General features: G+C 42.4%; 1 protein-coding gene across 1 annotated transcript in view; it reads right to left on the reverse strand.

Moving 5' to 3' along the window:
• LOC148059403 (adenylate cyclase type 6-like) overlaps positions 1–15,253 on the reverse strand; it is a 32,988-nt gene that overhangs the window by 17,191 nt on the left and 544 nt on the right. The window contains exon 2 of the mRNA XM_087782027.1: positions 13,671–14,603. Coding sequence (XP_087638153.1) covers positions 13,671–14,519 — 849 coding nt within the window. The 5' untranslated portion in view covers positions 14,520–14,603. The remainder of the gene's footprint in view (positions 1–13,670; positions 14,604–15,253) is intronic.

The raw sequence follows: 15,253 nt of genomic DNA on the forward strand, positions 1-15,253 counted from the left end.
GACAAGAGGATACAGTCGACTCCAGCAGCTTTTAAAGCTGATGTTTGGAAATATTTCGGTTTCAAAACAAATGAAAATAGTTACAACTTCGTCAAGAGTCATGTGGTCTGTAGATTCTGCAACACAAGAGTCAAGTACTCGAAAACACTAAAAATATATTCTTGTACTACAGTATCTATATATCTACAGTTCTTCTTGTATTGTGATATGTATCATCTCTCCAAACTCGTGCCTACTGTCTATGATGTCATTGAAAGAAACAGTGTCTTTGCAGTGATTAAGTACTCAACAATACTACAAATATATACGTGTTCACAGTATCATAATAAATGTATCATTGTCCCTGTATCATGATATCATGATGTTTCTGAATTGAACTTTGTCGCTTGTATTGCAACGAAGCCACCGTTCCTTCTAATGCAAGAATTAACGTATCTCAAGTGACCTCGACATGTATTCCTCGTGAACTTTGCCGTCGAATTTTAAAAATTCCTTTCCTTAAAACGCTTGAACAAACCAGACACGCACCGAGTTTATCTGCAGCGCGACGCGGAGATAACAGCACAGTTTGCTTTGCGGGGTCAGTGACAGCGACCGAATTCCTCGGCGCTGCCGGGTTTCTTTGCACGTCTCTGCGCCGAGTCTGTTAGTCATTTCTCCACATTAGAGAAGCCGAGATCAAGAAGCGAGGCCGCCGTACCCCCCCACCCCCCCCCACAAACACACACTCCCCTGTGGAACACACACGAGTCCCAGCACACGCACTCTCGGCCTGGGAAAGTCACTTGACCTCTGACCCTAAGCACACAGTGTTTCCTCCAAAAGATGATATCATAAGTGATGAGAAAAACACATGCCGCCATGTTTTAACACAATAAAGCTAAATTTATTTCCTCCCTGTGACAACACCAGTCCAGCCACCTACTTAAAAAAAAAAACCCTCTCTTGAACCAACATTCCTTCACCGCTGCTGGTATGCAGGCGAAGCTGTTGTGTACATGCTTGTGTTTATTAGTTACAGACAATGACAGATAAAGGATTTTTTTTTTGTTTATCTCCGCGAACACAAATGCAGCGAAAGATCGACCACGACGGAGCGCCGACGGACGTCTTGTCTTTTGAGTGCAAACACGTGAAGTCGGCGTTTGTTGCGTCAACAGAATAGAACAGAACTCCATCACCTCGGGACGATCTGTTTACTGGACTGCAGGGTCCTGGGAGCGAGTCGTTTCGGAGCTCGAGCCTCGCACACAAATAAACACACAGATGGTTCGCAGGTGCCGGAGAGGACGGACCCGGAGTCGGTGTCGTGTTCTAGTGTTGCCTGAGAAATACTTTCGGAAATCCTCTTGTTTTGATGAGACGAATTGCGGGGGCGGTTTGGCGAGAATCTGGCGGCGATGCCGGATCGCGATCCGAAGGCCGAGATACGATATATTACGAAACATCGCGATTCTGTAGTGTATATTTGTAGTATCGCCCGAGTACTTCTTTTATTTGTTTTGAAAACCAAAATATGTCCAAACATCGACTTTAAATAGCAGCTGGAGTCGAGTGTATCCTCTGGTGCTCAGTGCAGGATTTCATTTCGTTGTTCCTTTAAAGTGGTAGTTTAAAAACAGCTGGAGTCGACTGTATCCTCTTGTCCTCAGTGCAGGATTTCATTTCGTTGTTCCATTAAAGTGGTAGTTTAAAAACAGCTGGAGTCGACTGTATCCTCTTGTCCTCAGTGCAGGATTTCATTTCGTTGTTCCTTTAAAGTGGTAGTTTAAAAGCAGCTGGAGTCGACTGCATCCTCTTGTCCTCAGTGCGGGATTTCATTTTGTTGTTCATTTAAAGTGGTAGTTTGAAAGCAGCTGCAGTCGACTGTATCCTCTTGTCCTCAGTGCAGGATTTCATTTCGTTGTTCCATTAAAGTGGTAGTTTAAAAACAGCTGGAGTCGACTGTATCCTCTTGTCCTCAGTGCAGGATTTCATTTCGTTGTTCCTTTAAAGTGGTAGTTTAAAAACAGCTGGAGTCGACTGTATCCTCTTTTCCTCAGTGCAGGATTTCATTTCGTTGTTCCATTAAAGTGGTAGTTTAAAAACAGCTGGAGTCGACTGTATCCTCTTGTCCTCAGTGCAGGATTTCATTTCGTTGTTCCATTAAAGTGGTAGTTTAAAAACAGCTGGAGTCGACTGTATCCTCTTGTCCTCAGTGCAGGATTTCATTTCGTTGTTCCTTTAAAGTGGTAGTTTAAAAGCAGCTGGAGTCGACTGTATCCTCTTGTCCTCAGTGCGGGATTTCATTTTGTTGTTCATTTAAAGTGGTAGTTTGAAAGCAGCTGGAGTCGACTGTATCCTCTTGTCCTCAGTGCAGGATTTCATTTCGTTGTTCCATTAAAGTGGTAGTTTAAAAACAGCTGGAGTCGACTGTATCCTCTTGTCCTCAGTGCAGGATTTCATTTCGTTGTTCCTTTAAAGTGGTAGTTTAAAAGCAGCTGGAGTCGACTGTATCCTCTTGTCCTCAGTGCGGGATTTCATTTTGTTGTTCATTTAAAGTGGTAGTTTGAAAGCAGCTGGAGTCGACTGTATCCTCTTGTCCTCAGTGCAGGATTTCATTTCGTTGTTCCATTAAAGTGGTAGTGTAAAAACAGCTGGAGTCGACTGTATCCTCTTGTCCTCAGTGCAGGATTTCATTTTGTTGTTCCTTTAAAGTGGTAGTTTAAAAGCAGCTGGAGTCGACTGTATCCTCTTGTCCTCAGTGCAGGATTTCATTTTGTTGTTCCTTTAAAGTGGTAGTTTGAAAGCAGCTGGAGTCGACTGTATCCTCTTGTCTTCAGTGCAGGATTTAATTTCATTGTTCCTTTAAAGTTGTAGTTTAAAAGCAGCTGGAGTCGACTGTATCCTCTTGTCCTCAGTGCAGGATTTCATTTCATTGTTCCTTTAAAGTGGTAGTTTAAAAGAAGCTGGAGTCGACTGTATCCACTTGTCCTCAGTCATCGCCTGGATCAATTGTTCCTTTATATGCGGTAATGACTGCTGCTGAAGTTTAATTGCAACACAAAAATTAACAAACACAGTGAATATTAGCATGTTAATAGTAAATGAAAAATGTTGACAGTATTGTCAAAAAAATATTGCGATATTGAGATATGTCTAGTTGTATCGATATTTTCTCACGCCCTTGTTACGTGTGCTCTTCAGTCGAACAACTCCTGAACTATTTGTGCGATTAAATGAATGCCATCTAGAGGCCGGAAGTTCAATTGCAACACAAAAATGAACAAACAATGTGGATGTTTATTGTAAAATAAATGTAATTATGATTTAAGCCCCTAATCACGTGAGATATTCTTTAGCTTTGCGGGATCTAATGACTGCCGCCATCTATTGGCCGGGAAGTTTAATTGCAACACAAAAGTGAACAAACGCCATGAGTTATTTGCATGTCAATTGCTAATTTAATTATTTTATACATACGTTATTGAAATATAAAACGTTAAATAAGTTAAAAAAAAAAAACATGACATGCATTAAAAGAAATACAGACATTGTGAAATACTAATAGACACCAAGTAATGACGTCACATTTTAAATCTATCTTCATATTTGCTTTGAATGGAACGGATATATTTATTTATCGAAGTGATATAGTATATAAATATAAAGTAATATAGTAAAAAAAAAAGTAATTAATGGCTACACATACATTTGAACTTTAACTTCAACAGATCTACTCATGTTTGTATGAGAACATGAACTGTATTTCTGAAGTTTTTAATATCAACTTGGAAAGAATTTGGCCTTTTTTGAGTCATTGCTTTTCTATTTCTCTGGTTAGTTTATCTGCAACAATGACTGAAAGTCAGGATCGTACGTCTTGCCAAACGCGAGACATGTGCAGCACAACCCTGGTCAAAGGTGTCAAGGCAGCTGTGGAGAATGTGCTGATAGGAACCATAAAGATCCAAGAAAGTGGATCTTACGAGTCGGACTTGTGTCCAGTCCAGGACTCCACCTTTGTCACGGTCGTGTTGTTGTTTTGCAGTTGCGTGACCGGAGCTCATCGACATGATCCGCGACCGTCGCTGATTTCCTGAGGGATGTTTTGGGATATTTAATAGTTGGATTTATTAGCACAAAACGGTCGAATTTGTTAGCGTTGACCGCTCGAATCCGAAGCAGATGTCGGGCCCCGATGACGGAGTAAAGACGGATGCTCTGGGACTCGTCGCTACCTGCGGTTCCCAGGAGTCAACAATGGCGTCCGTTAATTCTAGATCTTATTTAAAGGGAGCTCGGATTTCCCCTTCGAATTACATCCGGCCAAAAGGCCAAGAGCAATCAGATTTAACGTGGCTTAGTTCGGGGGATTTGAACGAAGCGGGAGAACTGAACTTGATAGATTCAGGAGCGAGAATCGCTTAGTCATGCGAGAGACGTCTTGTTTTGACGTCAAGCTAGCTGCTAGCGAAGAAGATTAGCTGACGGTTTGGACGCCGCGGTCAAGATCGTTTAAACATTTTAAGGCTTATTTTAAAGGACTAGCTTAAGTTTGGACGTCTTAACCATTCTAGGGTTATTGAACCTGAAGTCACGGTTCAATACTTGAGGGGCGGAAAAGTTCCAGCGTCCGTCCAAAGACGACAACCGGGACGCCCCAGAGCATCACAGCGGGGACTCTCGGGTACTCTGAGGTCAATGTACGCAGTCTTGGTGAAGAAGTGTTTTCAGATGGGAGGCAAAACTTTGTGCACAAAAATGTGTTGCGATGGGTCCCGGGGGACGATGACTCAGCAACAAACAGCAACAAGTGATGTGTTTTTTTTTTTGCGAAGCTATGACGGTCAACAACGACAACAGCAGGACAAGAAACTTTCCCAGCAGGAACAAAAACGAAGCTTGTGTCTAAAACAGGAGTTTACAAACAGATGTAAGATGACCAGTAGAATTAACCTTTTTAAAAATCGGGAATGACATTTTTCATTTTTCACCAGGGCTACATATTTGTAAACTGTTTAAATACACTAACAGACTTTCACTATTCAGTTTTTTAGCCGGTGTAGTAGTCCAGAACTAAAGCTTAATGTGTAGCGCTCACCAATGAAAAACAACACTGTCCAACTAGATTTCTACCTAAAATAAAAACAACTTTACAAGTCATTTTTTTAATTCAATACACACTTAACCACACATGCTCACTCCCTCTCATTGAACTCATCACTGCAAGTGTACTTTTTAGAAAGCTGTCGTACCATGCTTCCATGCTTCCATGGTTTAAGTTTATTTAATAGTACAAATAGTTATTGAAATGAGAAGCACACGGTATTGGGGGTGTATTCAACAGCACTGTATAGATTTTAATAAATATCTTTATCAAATTATTTTTTATTTAAATAAATTGTTTTATAAAAGAACATTTAGTTGTTTTTTTGTTTGTTTTTTAATTACAGTGCATTACGTCCTTGATAGCTAAAGGAACAATGAATTCCCATCGGTGACTAAGGACGAGAGGATACTGTCAAGTCAAGCAGCTTTGAAATGTTTAGCTATATGTTGTTTTTTTGGCTTTAAGAACCCGATAAAATAAATAATAGTTCTTTAATGTTCCATATTTCGATACAATTTTACAGTTACAATCGACAAGCAAATATTCACGGCGTTTGTTCATTTTTGTGTTGCAATTAAACCTCCAGCCGCAGTCATTGCGCCCTCCTCAGCTAAAGTAACAATAAATTGAGACCCCGGTGATGACTGAGGACGAGAGGATACAGTCGACTCCAGCATATTTAAAAAAAAACATATAAAAGCAGTTACGACTTCATAAAGAGTCACGTGGTCTGTAAATTCTGCAATAGACTCAAATAATACAAATGTATACTTGTTACTAGAGTAAGTAAGTAAGTAATAGTTATTTGTAAAGTGCATTTATCGCACAATAGCACAAATGGTTCTCTTCTTTCAGCTAAACCTGGAAGAAGTAACTAGAAAGGAAGGAATAGTTAAATAAAAATCCAGGCGAAGCTAACATGAAGCTAAAGGTCATCCTATTACAGAACGATGATCCTGCCACTTTTCTTTTAATCTCGCCTCAGCATTGACTCTAAAAAAAAGACTCTGGCGTCAGGGAGTCCAAACATCAGCTTATAAGGTTCTCCTTTATCATCCATGAGAATATCCGCATTGAAGGGTTCCGTCGGACGAACACAGTCTTAGAAATAATCCGCTGACAGATTTCACATCACTCTGGTGTTTTCCCAAACAAGGACATCAAACCCTCGGGTTCCCAGTTTCTGCTGGATTAGGTGAGAACGTCCAGAGAGTTTCTTTTTTTTTGACGTATACGAGGCTAGTTTAGGAGCATTGAACAGAAGTGTCTCATCACACCAGATCACACCAAACAACTTATTCATGCTAGTTATTTAAAGCGTGTGTGTTTGTTGCATGAAAGATTTACAGCTGTTGGGCGTAGAGGTTTGTTGTTGATCACGCAGGTCTGTGTGATGAACTGGATTAAACCCTTCGCTTCAAACTGTGTTAACAAACGACAACATCCTGTGAGCAACATTCTAGTCGGAGCGAGAAGAAGTTAATCAGGAAACAGATTCTCCTTAACTTCGGTTCATTTGAAATCCTTCCTAGTCTGGTGTTGTAGAATTTACAGATCACATGACTCTTGACGAAGTCGTAACTGCTTTCATTTGTTTTCAAAACCAAGATATCTCCAAACATCAGCTTTAAAGTCGACTGTATCCTCTCGCCCTCAGTGCAGGATCTCATTTCATTGTTCCTTCAGAGTGGTAGGACGTAATGAATGCTGCCATTTAGTGGTCGGAAGTTTATTTACAACACAAAAATGAACGGGAGTTGCGGACAAGAAGGTGGATTCACTGTTTCTTGCAATTTTGCCGCGACATCGGTTGACTACGGATGTGTATTGGCGAGAATCTGGCGTTGATATGTATCACGATACACAGACAACTATACCATGTATTATGAAACGTGTACTTGACTCTTGACTGCTTTAATTGTTTCAAAATATGTCAAAACATTAGCTTTTAAAAGCTGCTGGAGTCGACTGTATCCTCTTGTCCTCAGTCACCGCCGAGGGATTTTATTGTTCCTTTAGCGGCAGAGGATGTAACGGCTGCTGCCATCTAGCTGCTGGAAGTTAAATTGCAACACAAAGATTAACAAACACTGGGAATGTTTGCATTTTAATTGTAAATTAAAAATAAACTAATTAAAAATTAATCTATTTTTATTTTATACAAACTTTATTGAAATATAAACCATAACACAACTATGATAGATTGAGAGCCACCAATAAAATTGGGGAAAAAAACAGTCTTTTGAAAATAAATATCGTGGTATTTTCTCACGCCCAGTGTGTAGTGCAGACGATCAATCTTTCTCCCGACAATGAAACGTTTGCAAAAGAAAATAAAGTTGCGTTTCTCCCGGGGGGCTCTCGCTCCGGCTCCCACACTCTCGCCTCTTGTCACCGGGCGAGCCGGTGTCGGAGCGAAGGTTGTCGGTTCTTATCTCACTTATCCATCATCTTTAACCGCGGCACGTCGACGACCGTCGACAGGATGAAACGGAGAATGCGAAAGTTCTCGGCTCCAAAGAAAACACTGTTACGTAATCTACAGCTAAAAAACTCTGCTGACATTTTCCCTGCATCGTCCTCCCCCCCCTGTTCTCGCTCGCTCCAAACTTTATTGACAACAAAGCGGATCGATGGCGGAGCGGGTCAGAAGTTTTCCTCTCGTCATGTTTTTAAATGCTTCTTAATTGGCTCCTTCTAACCACTTGACTCATCTTCTTTTTTTTCTATTAATAACCTTTTAAAACCTCTTGTGTATCGTATAAACTTCCTCCTCCGGAGCTTATCTTAAGAACCGTAACTCCTAATGATAGTAAACTAGGAATTTGACACAGAAAAAAACCCGATAAACTGAGATTTGCGATTGACTTATACGAGCGAGAAAAGTCCACAAGAGGCGAAACACAAGAGTTGATGGATAACTGCCCTTTTACGTTCCGATTAGCAACGCTGTTGCTTAAAGAAACATCAACAGAACGTTTACATGATACTTTTTACCACATAAAACATGTATATTAACAAAAAGACGATCTTCGTCAACCTAATCACTTTCCGCTCTTTCATTTCCTGGTCTGACGATCATGTGACTTTGACACCAACAGGAAGTGCCCGCGCTACATGTGACGAAGCCGCTGATTGGCTGAAGCTGTTTTACTAATAATAACGCACAACTGTACAATGAAATACAAACATTCGAGTTCCGAAATAATTCGCTTTTCAAATAACAAAAATGGTGGAATATTCCCCTTTTCTATAACTTATTCTACCTGGTCTGTAGTTCGGATCATAAACACCTCAGTAATTATTACGCTTTCATTTCGATTTTTTTGTTTCTCTCACCGTCCGCAACTACGTCTGTGATCGTGGGATGAGAATCCTCCCCCCGAAGGCCTCCCGGTCTCATTCCACACATATTAGCCTTTAGCGCCGCTAATGGATTCCTAATAGATATACATGTATATACACAGCGTCTATAAATATCCGCTGGACGTCTGCCACCACAGACTCACGGTAAATCCCTCTATTTACTTTCGGGGCGAGCCATTTGTTCGCCCTGGTCTGTTGGTCTTCTTCATCCGTGACTTCAATTAAACACAAAACGCATTAAAAAAAACATTGTGATACGATTACATTATCTATAAAATGTAAGTTTAATTTCATAAGATTCTATAGAGATGTGCCTAATCAGAGAGCACACGACCCCAGGGGCCAAAATTGCGGCCCTGCCATTCATTTTATGTGCAAATATGTAGCAATCGGTGACCTTTAAAGATGCTGGTGTTTAAGATAAGATAAGGAGCTGAGACCATGGATGTCGATTAACTGTAAAGAGACTTAAAATGGCAGCGTAACGAAGGTTGAAAGAACAGGATTTGATGGCTGATACTATCAGTTAAAGACGGTTTGGTAAATATTTACAATTCACAATATTTTATATATTTAAAATTTGAATAAAAATAGTTTTTCTTCATGTAAGGTTAAGATTACAACTAAAAAAGTAAAAAAAACAAACAAAACTCAAACCAATTAAAGACTCTAAACACTGCACTCTCTTACTCCCTCTCAGTGAACTCATAACCGCAGCTGTTTTTTTTGTATTGTATCATAGTTCATGAGTTATTGTACTGAGAAGCCGGTGTAACTGGGCTCATAGGCAGGTGAATCTGCTCTGTGTTTAGACGGTCCAGTGGTGCTAGCATGCGTCTGTACTTAAGAGACAACAATTGGAACAGACAAAGAAGTACAGGTGTGTATTTGCAAGAATCTGGCGATACAATGTGACAGGGGCGAGGATACGATATATTGTGATGCTGTAGGAACAAGTATATATATATTATATATTAACATATATAATTGGGACTTTAGTAAATACTGTGGGACTTTTTTAAATAGCTTAAATTGTATATGTACTGTATATTTGTGTATTTACAAGTTTTTTTAAATTTTGTTTGTATTCTTATTTAAGTGTTTTATTCAATTTTTGTTGTGTGCTCTTGCTTATAGTATTTTCCCCTGATGCTTCTGTAAAATAAAATTTCCCCTTGTGAGATTAATGAAGGAAAATCTAAATCTAATCTAATCTATTTGTAGTATTGTCGAGTACTTGACTCTGGTGTTGCAGAATTTACAGACCACATGACTCTTGACGTAGTCGTAACTGATTTCATTAGTTTTGAAACCAAAATATGTCCAAACAAAAGCTTTAAAAGCTGCTGGAGTCGACTGTATCCTCTTGTCCTCAGTCATTGTGCTATTTCATTGTTCCTTTAGTTGAGGAGGACCTTATGTCTGCAAAATTACAATTACACAAAATGATATGTTGAAAAACGTTGCGGGATTTTTTCTGTATTGATATTTTCCCTCAAACACTTGCAGGAGCCAAGGTCTCAAGCTGCCAAATTCCCCCACAATTTGAAATGATTTATTTGCACTTTTTGGTATTTTGGTTAGTCAAATGTTACTAATCTGTAACTGATGACTGATACAATTTCTTTTTAATATCCTCTTTTGAAATGCTAAAAATGTTTTCAAAGAATGACCTTATAAGCAACAATAGTCATCGTTTTTAATTGTGTTTGAAACATAAAGAGATCAAGATCAATGTTGATAATTCAACATAACATTTCATCAGCGAAGTCGTAACTGCTTTCACTTGGTTTTGAAACCAAAATATGTCCAAACATCAGCTTTAAAAAATCTGATGTCGTCGACTGTATCCTCTCGTCCTCAGTCAACGCCGGGAGCTCGCGGCACATAATGACTGCTGCCATCTATTGACCGGTAATGTAACTACATGAATATCTGCGTCTTAACTTTGAATTAAAACAAATTATTTGTAGCTTAAAAAAAAATACTGCGATGTTTACTTGTAACCGATACTAGGAAGTTGATTTGTGGTCAGTTTTACAGGAAACGAGGCTAATCTCGTAACTAATCTCGTAATTATTTGTCTTCGCCGCGCTCCAGGTGACGCCATCATCCGCGGTCACGCTCGCCGCCTCACGCCGGTCATGCCTCCGACATGTCAGCTAAACACTCCGCCCGGGCAGGAGGATCAGTATCTTTCCACTCGTCCCACATTCGTTGATCCCATAACAAGTCGTCCGGAGAAACTGGTTTTTCCTCATGAAAAGCAGCAAAACAATAACAAGACTCGGGGACTCGAGACTTCTTGACCTGTTTGCCTCAGAAAAAAAAAAGCCCAACAACTTCTGTTTCTGGTTAATCTGCAGGTGACATCACCCACGGGTCGGGCTAATCCCGTTGGCAGCACATGCAACGGTCCCGCCTTTTTACATGTGGAGAGAAAAAGGAAAGCGTGTAAAACGAGAGAAAACGTGATTGACAGGTGGGGGGGCGGTCATGTGACCGCGGAAGCCAAAAAAGCGAATCCTCCGGCGTGGCATGTGTGACCCTAGTGCGACTTAACAGGGTTTTCTCTCGACGCTGCCTTCAATTATGGATCCGGAACACATGGTTCTCATCTCCCGACAAAGAAAACCTTTCTCACTAAATCGTCTCCTTGATGTCGGCGTGATGCCGAAAAAACAAACAAACATGTGACGCTTGGAGAGGTGACTCAACAACGACTTTGTCCTCGAATTATTGATGATTTCCGACAACAAGCGAGTGAATTTTTGGGCGATGATGTCATCAGTTTTTTTAAATGAGACTCACATGGTCGACCCAGAATGTATGTTTTTCGCTGGTGCTGGTCTCAGCGGGAGGCGTCGCACGAGGCCGCCTTCGTCTCAGAGCGACATTGTCAGGGACGAATTATGACTCAGGGATAGAGGGAGGATTTTTTTCTCTTTTTTTTTTGTAACCGCTCTCAGTCCCGACATTCACGCTCTCCCCCGTCTTCACAGCGCCATCATCTACACACTGGATGTGCTGCATCATTATGGAGGTTCCGTCACAAAGACCCTTTTTGTCCTTGACCGTCATCACTCAAACGTCTTCTCCAGCACTTCGATCTCCAGGGGGGGGGGGAAAGAGGGGGAAAAAAATGGAGGGAGACAAGAGTGTGGAAGGACGACAATAGAGTCCCTGAAGAAGGGAGCGGAGTGTTCATGGGCAGCAGGGGAGGTTCGTCAGAATGATTCCACTGTTCTGGGATCAGGGGGGTCTTTGCCCTTGAGCATGGCAGCGTTGAATCAAGAGGGGGGGGGGTCGATGAAATGGATCAATGTCAAAGTAATATTTGGCCATTTTGCGCCCATAGGATGTTTTGTTGTGGCCTTGAATTTGATGTCTTACATTTAGTACGAAATAATTCTCAGACTCTTTTTGGAACTGAATTACTAAGTCATTCTGAAATGGTTTCTCTCACTCCCTCTCAGTGAACTCAGCGCAGCTGTGCTTACTATAGTTGTTTTTTTTAAACCTTTTTTTTTTACATTTTTAGATCTTTCAAGAGTTAATGTACCGAGAAGCTGAACTGCAGGTGAATCTGCTCTATGTTTGGATGGTTCTATGAGTTGAAACTTTCAGATTGTGTTTTACTTTTAATAGATTTGTCGTAAGCAATTAATTACACTTGATACACTTGAAAACCAGTTTTTGGTCGATATTCAACAGCACTGTATCCTTTTTTATTTTTTTCTTTGGCTAACAAATCAAGTTTTATTTTAATCCATAATCTTTTATGATCATTTTATAAAGTGTTTATAAAACGAACGATAAATATTTTGTATTTACTGTTAAAATGCAAATATTCTTTTTTTTTGTTTGTTTTTGTGTTCCAGTTAAATTTCTGGACACTAGACTCCAGAAGCTGTTAAAGTTGACGTTTGGATATATTTTGGTGATGACTGAGGACGAGAGGATACAGTGGACTCCAGCAGCTGTTAAAGCTGACGTTTGGATATATTTTGGTGATGACTGAGGACGAGAGGATACAGTGGACTCCAGCAGCTGTTAAAGCTGACTTTTGTACATATTTTGGTGATGACTGAGGACGAGAGGATACAGTGGACTCCAGAAGCTGTTAAAGCTGACGTTTGGACATAATTTGGTGATGACTGAGGACGAGAGGATACAGTGGACTCCAGCAGCTGTTAAAGCTGACTTTTGTACATATTTTGGTGATGACTGAGGACGGGAGGATACAGTGGACTCCAGAAGCTGTTAAAGCTGACGTTTAGACATATTTTGTTGATGACTGAGGACGAGAGGATACAGTGGACTCCAGCAGCTGTTAAAGCTGACGTTTAGACATATTTTGGTGATGACTGAGGACGAGAGGATACAGTGGACTCCAGAAGCTGTTAAAGCTGACGTTTAGACATATTTTGGTGATTACTGAGGACGAGAGGATACAGTGGACTCCAGCAGCTGTTAAAGCTGACGTTTGGACATATTTCGGTTTCAAAACAAATTAAAGCAGTTACGACTTCATCAATAACTTTGAAAATACTACAAATATATCTTTGTTACTACAGTATAGCAATATTTCATATTGTGATACACATCACATCGCCAGATACTATTTAAAATTCTATATGTATTCTCCACAATCATACATTCGACCGAAGAACTGTGACTTAAGGAGATTGTTGGACGTGACTCGCTCTGACTGTTGACCAGGTTTAACCATCTTTACAGGAACGTGTTGCATCATCACCAGCAGTGCAAAGAAACGACGAGCGATACTTCGTTGTTGATCTGTCTGTCGATGGGAAACACAAACACATTTTTGACGAAGGACAAACTACCCCTGAAGGGAAAAAAAAACTCAATTCACAGCTCGGACTTTTCTTTCTGCATTCGAATGGTGACGTCGTCGTCTTGTCTTTTGTTCCAATCGCTTACACAATCAACGAATCCCTCCCTTTTCTCACCACAATAGTCTCCTTGTTTTTCGGGGCCTGAATGCCACTGTGTCGCACTCGCATGATATTTTGCCACAAAGCGCCCGATCGTGCTCACTCAACCCAGATGACCCCGAAAACCCCAGTTGGCCCGGCACCAGAAGTCCAGGCTCATTAGGTGTCTCCGCGGATGTTAATAGCTTATTAACCCGTATTAAAAACCCAGTGGAAAGACCCCTCAGACGCGGGTCCCTGAGGTGACTCACCTGCCTCAGGATGAACCGGTCCTCCTGGTTCAGGGTCCACGCCGTGGCGGTGTGGATGGCGGACATCAGGACGCCGCTGACCACGGCGGCCCTCATCCGGACCGGCAGCAGCGTGTAGATGATGAAGATGAAGAAGACGGTCCACCAGATCCCCTCGGAGGCGCTGCGGGGCGACACCATCAGCACCCCGAAGACCTGCACCACCAGGAGCACGGCGATCACCAGGTAGCTGACCATCCACATGTAGTCCTGGTGGAAGCCGTTGCGGTTGCACACCACCATCATGGCCAGGAAGAGGGCCATGGCCACGGAGAGCACCGAGACGTAGGCCACGTCCGGGGTCACGCTGAGGCAGTGGAAGGTCAGCATGACGCCGCACACCAGCACCAGCACGCCCATCAGCATGGTGAGCGAGCTCTGGTTGAGTCTGAAGAAGTAGCGCTGGTAGAGCCGCTCCAGTTTGCCCGACTTGAACGTCTTGGACCGGAAGACGGACGAGAACCGGATCCAGCAGTCGGCCGCCGTCATGGAGCAGCACCGGGCGTCCGGTTCCACCTTCTCCTGCCCGTCGTCGAAGCCCAGGTCCACCACCTTCACGCCGACGTCGGTCCTCGTCCCGCCGTAGTGGTCCTCCTGCCAGACGCAGCGCACGCTGAAGTTCCCCCCTCCCGGTCCGCAGTTATGCTGCTGAGGGGCCGCGTGGCGAGGGTCCTCGGGGTCCTTCAGGCAACTCATGTAGCGAGGATGGCACAAGGTCGAGCCGTCCTTCCGCTTCTTCCCGTTGCGTTCCCCCCATGCGGTCTTCCTCTGGTCCAGGCTGCTGGAGAAGAGGCTTCTGGCCCACGACATCCTGAAAGTTCAGACCCGGTTTACGGGTCTCGGGTCCGAGAAGGGGTCACCTGAACGAAGTGCTGCTGGAGATCTGTCGTTTTCCTGCACATGACACAGTGGATTAGGAATAAATATTCCACGAAGTTCTCTCCGGAAAAACACAGGGACTCGCGGTATAGAGACGAGTCAACAAGAGCCGGATCTCGCCCTCCGACAAAGTCCAAACACCTACAGTTATCGCCCGGGTCCTTTAAACTCCCCCCTTTTTTCGACTCTCCTCCCCAGCGGCTCCTTTGGATCACGCCTGTGGGGGGGTGGGGGGCCGGATCCACCAAGAGACCCACCACCGGTGGGTGGTTTCTCTTGATTGAGCGGGCGAGAGTGGGCACCAATCAGAGCTCTAGAGCTCTCCAGTCTTGATGAACTAGTTTGTCATTTGCGATGACTCATCACCGGCCGCCGCTCAGGTCAACGACTGACCTCTGAGCAAACCTGCGCTAGACTGACCAGAAGGGTAAACAAACACCGAGGTAAACATTGGGGTATATTAAAAAAAAAAAAACAGGTTATTTGGAGTCTTTTCCGGAATAAGTCCTGAATCCAAGATCCCTTTTTTTTCATTTCCTGCTCTCTTTCCTGGACTAGTATAATTTATTTTGAATTCTTTACTTTTAAGGATGATCCTGGTTTTTTTTTATTATGTATCTATTATTTTAACATGCAGCTGTGGCACGCCGAAGCCACTGACCCCT

Source organism: Callionymus lyra, chromosome 19, assembly GCF_982586985.1.
Source record: "Callionymus lyra chromosome 19, fCalLyr1.hap1.1, whole genome shotgun sequence".
Taxonomy (NCBI): Eukaryota; Metazoa; Chordata; class Actinopteri; order Syngnathiformes; family Callionymidae; genus Callionymus; species Callionymus lyra.